Source organism: Colobus angolensis, unplaced genomic scaffold (assembly GCF_000951035.1).
Source record: "Colobus angolensis palliatus isolate OR3802 unplaced genomic scaffold, Cang.pa_1.0 Scaffold4, whole genome shotgun sequence".
NCBI lineage: Eukaryota > Metazoa > Chordata > Mammalia > Primates > Cercopithecidae > Colobus > Colobus angolensis.
The window spans coordinates 12,412,110-12,419,224 of record NW_012117376.1 but is presented as its reverse complement, the minus strand read 5'-3'; the positions used below and the strand labels follow the sequence as shown (position 1 = coordinate 12,419,224).

Below are 7,115 nucleotides of genomic sequence, written 5' to 3'. Positions count from 1 at the left end.
AAAGATTCTGTCTCAAAAAAAAAAAAAAAGAAAGAAAATAAATAAATAAATACCAGGAGTTGCTGAGGATGAGGAGCAACTGGATTCTCATACACTGATAATAAGGATGTAAACAATAGAAGTATTTAGGAAAACACTTTGGCAGTTTTTTAAAAAATTGAACATACTTCTACATATGATTCAGCCATTCCATTGGCTGTTATTAGTAATGGCCAAAAGCTAGAAACAGCCCAAACATCCATCAATAAGTGAATAGATGTGAACAATCTGTGGTATATTCATATAATGAAATACTACTCAGCAGGCAGGGCGCAGTGGCTCATGCCTATAATCCCAGCACTTTGGGAGGCTGAGGCAGGTGGATCAGCTGAAGTCAGGAGTTCAAGAACAGCCTGACCAATATGGTAAAACCCTGTCCCTACTAAAATTACAAAAATTAGCCAGGTGTGGTGGCACACAACTGTAATCCCAGCTACTGGGGAGGCTGAGACAGGAGAATTGCTTGAACCCAAGAGGTAGAGGTTGCAGTGAGTTGAGATCACACCACTGCACTCCAGCCTGGACAATAAAGCGAGACTCAGTTTCTCCAGAAACAAAGAAATACTACTCAGCAATAAAGAGGAAAGAATGATTGCCAGTGTCACAACTTAAGTAGATCTCAGTTACGCTAAGTAAAAGAAGCTAGACAAAAAAGAACACACTCTGTGAGTCCATTTTACATAAAATTATAGAAAATGTATATGGAAAGCAGATCATTATTATTTGCCTTGGGTTAGGGAGGATGAAATTATAAAAGAATGTGATGAAATGGGATGGAGTCTATAGGTGGTAAAATTGTGTCTCCCAAAAAGACATGTTCAAGTCCTAGCCCCCCAGTACCTGTTAATGTGACCTGACTTGGAAGTGGAGTCTTTGCAGGTATAATCAAGTTATGATGAAATCATTCTAGATTATGGTGGGCTCTAATCCAATGACTAGTGTTATTTAAGAAGGAAATTTGGACACAGACATACACGGGGAGATTGCCATGTGACAGAGCAGAGGTCAGGATGATACGGTTTTTTTGTATTTTGTTTTTTTAATTTTGAGACGGAGTTTCACTCTTGTAGCCAGGACTGGAGTGCAGTGGTGCGATCTCAGTTCACTGCAACCTCTGTCTCCCAGGTTCAAGTGATTCTCCTGCCAAAGCCTCCCAAGTAGCTGGGAATACAGGTGCCTGCCACCATGCCCAGCTAATTTTTGTACTTTTAGTAGAGACAGGGTTTCACCATGTTGACCAGGCTGGTCTCGAACTCCTAACTTCAGGTAGTCCACCCACTTCGGCCTCCCATAGTGCTGGGATTATAGGCATGAGCTACCGTGCATGGCCATAGATGATATGTTTACAGACCAGGGAATATTAAGGATTGCTAGCCGCCACCAGAGGCATGGAGTGAGCCGTGGAACAGGTTCTCCCTCAGAGCCTTCAGAAGGAACCAATGTTACCAATACCTTGATTTTGGACTTCTAGCCTCCAGACCTATGACAGAATACATTTCTGTTTTTTTTTAAGCCACACAGTTGTGGTAATTTCTTAGAGCAGCCCTAGAAAACAAATACAGGCAGGGCGCGGTGGCTCACGCCTGTAATCCCAACACTTTGGGAGGCCAAGGTGGGTGGATCACCTGAGGTCAGGAGTTCGAGACCAGCCTGGCCAACATGGCGAAACCCTGTCTCTACTAAAAATACAAAAATTAGCCAGGCGTAGTGGCACGTGCCTATAGTCCCAGCTACTAAGGAGGCTGAGGCAGAAAAATTGCTTGAACCTGAGCAGCGGAGGTTGTTCTGAGTCAAGATTGTACCACTGCACTCCAACCTAGACAACAGAGTGAGAGTGTCTCAGAAAAAAAGAAAAGGGGGCCAGGCACATTGGCTCCCACCTGTAATCCCAGCATTTTGGGAGGCCAAGGCAGGCAGATCACAAGGTCAGGAGTTCGAGACCCACCTGGCCAACATAGTGAAACCCCGTCTCTACTAGAAGTACAAAAACATTAGCTGGGCGTGGTGGCAGGTGCAACTTGGGAGGCTGAGGCAGGAGAATTGCTTGAACCTGGGAGGCGGAGGTTGCCGTGAGCCGAGATCAAGCCACTGCATTCCAGCCTGGGCGACAGAGCAAGACTGTCTCAAAAAAAATAAAAATAAATAAATAAAATGGAAGGTCCTTGAGGTAGGAGGATCATTTGAGCCTAGGAGGTGGAGCTGTGATTGTACCACTGCACTCTAGCCTGGGTACAGAGTGAGACCCTGACTCAAAAAAAACAAAAGGAAGGTCTTGTTCAGAAAGAAAAGTTGTATGTAGAATGGGACTGGAAGTTCCTTATGCAAGCAACAAAAGAGTTGAAAAATTTGCAAGTACTAGCTAATTAGTGCAAATACTGTCTGAGAAGTATAAATTAAAAGTAAGAAATGAGTAACTTTCTGATTCCAGAAATGACAAATTGTAGTTTTTGTTTGTTTGTTTGTTTTGAGATGGAGTCTCACTCTGTCGCCCAGGCAGGAGTATAGTAGTGTGAGTTTCAGCTCACCACAACCTCCATCTCCCAGGTTCAAGCATTTTCCTGCCTCAGCCTCCCAAGTACCGGTACAGGAGCACACCACAACCTCCAGCTAATTTTTATATTTTTTAGTAGAGATGAGGTTTCACCATGTTGGCCAGGCTGGTTTTGAGTTCCTGACCTCAGGTGAGCCACCCGCTTCAGCTTCCCAAAGTGCTGGGGATTACAGGCATGAGCCACCACACCTGGCCAACAAATTGTTATTGGTGAATAACATCTCAGAACTGTGATGAAGTGAGATAACTTTATCAAATGCTTCACAGAGAAGACTGAGATTTAAATCATAGAATTATAGAATATCACCCAGAAAGAGACAAACTTAAATTCCAGTGGTTCCTAAACCACTGATTTAAAAACCTAGCTGTGACCGGGCACGGTGGCTCAAGCCTGTAATCCTAGCACTTTGGGAGGCTGAGGCAGGCGGAACACAAGGTCAGGAGATTGAGACCAGCCTGGCTAACACAGTGAAACCCCGTCTGTACTAAAAATACAAAAACTTAGCCGGGTGTGGTGGTGGTCACCTGTAGTCCTAGCTACTTAGGAGGTTGAGACAGGAGAATCGCTTGAACCCGGGAGGCGGAGGTTGCAGTGAGCTGAGATGGCACCACTGCACTCCAGTCTGGGCAACAGAGCGAGACTCTGTCTCAAAAAAAAAAAAAAAAATCTGTCCTTAAAAACCTAGCTGCGCATGGCCGGGCTTGGTGGCTTACGCTGTAATCCCAGCACTTTGGGGGGCCGAGGCGGGCGGATCACGAGGTCAGGAGATCAAGACCATCCTGGCTAACACGGTGAAACCTCGTCTCTACTAAAAATACCAAAAATTAGCCGGGCATGGTGGCAGGCGCCTGTAGTCCCAGCTACTTGGGAGGCTGAGGCAGGAGAATGACATGAACTGGAAAGCAGAGCTTGCTGTGAGCCGAGATTGCGCCACTGCACCTATAACCCAGCAGTTTGGGAGGCCAAGGTGGTAAGATAGCTTGAGCCCAGGAGTTCAAGACTATCCTGGGCAACAGAGTGAGACGACCCCCCCCATCTCTATTTTTTAAAAATTTTAAACAAAAAAAATCTAAAGAGGGACATCTGAGTCATGGGAGAAGTTTTGTGTAAAAAAACAAAATCTATATATTAGAGATATGTAATTTCATTTTTCATCCTGATTTTCTGAATCAGAATTTCTGTTAACGTTTCTTGGGAATCTGTGTTTTCTAAAAAGTCTCTAACGCTTCTGAAGGAGCAAATTTGTTTAGGAGCCACCAGTTAGGTCCAAACCTTCGCTTCACAGATGAGGACACTCAAGGTCTAACTGAACTTTTTTTTTTTTTTTTTTTTGAGATGTAATCTTGCTCTATCACCCAGGCTGGAGTGCAGTGGCACGATCTCGGCTCACTGCAAGCTACAGCCACCGCGCCTGGCCAAGGTCTAACTGAACTTTTTTGTGCTAATAGCTCTTATCAAGGTCTAGAACTAGAATCCTGGCCACTTGTTTGCATATACAGTTCCTTTTTATAATGCGATATCTGTGTTAACACTTCTAATGTGAAATTGTTTTATAAACAACCGTAAGTGAAACATATCGGTTTGAAAATTTGTTGATTTCTTACTTATATAGGGGCTAATATATACTGTGACCAAAAAAATCTTTATAAACAAGATTAGGAGGTTAACATAAACATTACCCTTATTTATCTCATTTTTAGGCGACTGAGTCAAAGACCAACACCAGAAGAACTAGAACAACGCAATATATTGCAACGTGAGTCCAGTTATGGAAATAAAGTTGTATAGATTTTCTTTGTATGTTTCTGACTTTAATATACATGAAAGAGAAAAGAAGCATTTGCTACAAGGGCTAAAGGAGAGTGTTCCAGCTAGGCAAGGACTATTTATTTCCCCATGAAGGAACAGAGCTTACCAAGCTTCCTTTGGAAGATGCTATTATGGTACTGTTTAGTGTGCTGTGATACTCTAGAAAGCTTTGTTTCAGTGTTCTCACCGTATCCTGGAACTGCCTTGGGCATTTGGGAGGATTTGACAGTATATGGGAGATATGCCCAATTTTTCTGTGTTCAGGGAGCTAAGGAGGTAGCTGTGCATATGGAGACCTTCCTGTTCCTAGAATTTGAGGGCTGAGGCCCAAAGCAAGTCCCAAATGCAGCAGTTTTCCTCTTGCTTTAATCCCTTAAGACTTTCTTACCTCTGTACTTACCAAATGGGACCAGGTATTTAATTTGCTGTCTGTGTACATAATTAACTTCCTGAAATAGCATTCTAATCTGGCACATATTTGATTTGTTTTTCCAGAATATAGAGTAAAATTTGGCCTTAAAAGTTTCCTCACTGAGAAGGTTTGGGCTTCCTCAGGGCTATTTGTGAGCATGTTCAGTCTGACCAATCCATCCTCTGTTCTCTCAGCACTACTTGGGTATACACAACTTAAATCACTTAGTAAATTTTCTAGTGTGGGAGCCCTTATAGACATATCACACAAAACTCCATGTGATCGCCATTGCCCATTCTTAGCAGTTACTCTTGAGCAAGAATCTGCAGGCTTTTCCTTAAAGCGTACATAGTAAAAATTTTGGATTTTGCAGGCCAAAAAGCAAATGAACAACTATACGTAATAGGTACTTACAAAACCATTTAAAAATGTAAAGACTATTCTTAGCTCATGGGCAGGAAAAATACAGGCAACCGGCAAGATGTGGGCCATAGTTTGCTGACTCTTGCTCTTATCTGTTTGTATCGTTGACAAGAAAATTGTTTTTGTTTAGCCATCTCCAGAGTTAGTATTTTATTCTGATTTGGGCCTATAGGAAATACCTGGGCCGAGGCAAGTGGATCACGAGGTCAGGAGATTGAGACCATCCTGGCTAACACGGTGAAACCCCATCTCTACTAAAAGTACAAAAAAATTAGCCGGGCGAGGTGGCGGGCGCCTTAGTCCTAGCTACTTGGGAGGCTGAGGCAGGAGAATGGCGTGAACCCGGGACTCAGAGCTTGCAGTGAGCCGAGATTGCGCCGCTGCACTCCAGCCTGGGTGACAGAGCAAGACTCCGTCTCAAAAAAAAAAAAAAGAAAAGAAAAAGAAATTACTAAAACATTTGATATGCAAATTGTCATTTGTGAGTAATCTTCCTTCCTTCTGATTGTCAACTATAGCTAAAAATGAAGCTGATCGTCAGGCAGAAAAACGAGAAATTAAACGTCGGCTCACTAGAAAGGTACTATTCCCTGTGTGTTCAGTTAACTATATGTGTTATATTTGGATGACCTATTTGATTGGAAATGAATTTGCAGCTAGGCACAGTGGCTTGCGCCTGTAATCCCAGCACTTTGGGAGGCCATGGCAGGAGGACTGCTTGAGCCCAGGAGTTCAAGACCAGCCTAGGGAAAACTGAAACCTTGTCTCTACATTTAAAAAAAAAAAAGAAAGAAAGAAAATAAAAAGAAAAAAAATGAATTTGCAGCCCGGGCAACATGGCAAGACCCCATCTCTACAAAAAAAATTTAAAAATAGCCGGGCATGGCAGTATGTGCCTATAATATCATCTACTTGGGAGGCTGTGGTAGTAGGATCATTTGAGCTTGGGAGGTTGAGGCTGCAGTGAGCTGTGATTGTGCCACTGCACTCCAGCCTGGGTGACAGGGCAAGACCCTGTCTCAAAAAAAACAAAAAACCACCAGATAACCATAATCACTGGGGGTGGGACCTCCAGGGATCAATAGTGTATAAAGCTCCCCCAGGTGATTACAATGAAGATTGAAGCACTGGGTTAGAGGCAATTTGAATGCATGATTGATGCCTAATTATTGGCTTAGTGAACTAAGAGGCTCCGTTTCCTTCAGCTCAGTCAAAGGCCAACTGTGGCTGAACTCCTTGCCAGGAAGATTCTGAGGTTTAATGAATATGTAGAGGTAACAGATGCTCAAGATTATGACCGGCGAGCTGACAAACCTTGGACCAAACTGACCCCTGCTGACAAGGTACCTGGAAAGCGCTCTCTTGCTCTTTTTCTCTTGCTCTTTTTCTCTTTATTTGGAGGATCCAAGATGCTAACTAGAAGGGAGAACCATAAACAAAACTTTAGTTTTAATATAATATTAAATTTCAAATCACGATACAAACTGCCAAGTTGAACAAGTCAAAACGTTATACTAACTCAGTATCATGTTTTGGTAACTCCACCACCAATACTGAAAGAAAGAAAATCCCTGCTATATCAGAGTAAAAATACTGGAAGGAATACATTTTAAACAGTGGTTGTTTGGTTAGAGGGAATTTGGGCTATATATTTTAGTACTTACCCATATCTCATTTTTATAATGCTATGAAAACCTGTAAAAGCTGGCCAGGCGTGGTGGCTTATGCCTGTAATCCTAGCACTTTGGGAGGCCAAGGTAGAGGGATCACTCGAGGTAAGGAGTTCGAGACCAGCCTGGCCAACATGGTGAAACCCCGTCTCTACTAAAAATATAAAAATTAGCCAGGTGTGATGGCGTGCACCTGTAATCCCAGCTACT

The 7,115-nt window shown here is 43.0% G+C and overlaps 1 protein-coding gene across 1 annotated transcript in view; it reads left to right on the top strand.

Moving 5' to 3' along the window:
* The window catches only part of PHACTR4 (phosphatase and actin regulator 4), an 84,768-nt gene that overhangs the window by 62,294 nt on the left and 15,359 nt on the right, over nucleotides 1-7,115 (top strand). The window contains exons 10-12 of the mRNA XM_011955515.1: nucleotides 4,292-4,347; nucleotides 5,754-5,815; nucleotides 6,441-6,578. Coding sequence (XP_011810905.1) covers nucleotides 4,292-4,347; nucleotides 5,754-5,815; nucleotides 6,441-6,578 — 256 coding nt within the window. The remainder of the gene's footprint in view (nucleotides 1-4,291; nucleotides 4,348-5,753; nucleotides 5,816-6,440; nucleotides 6,579-7,115) is intronic.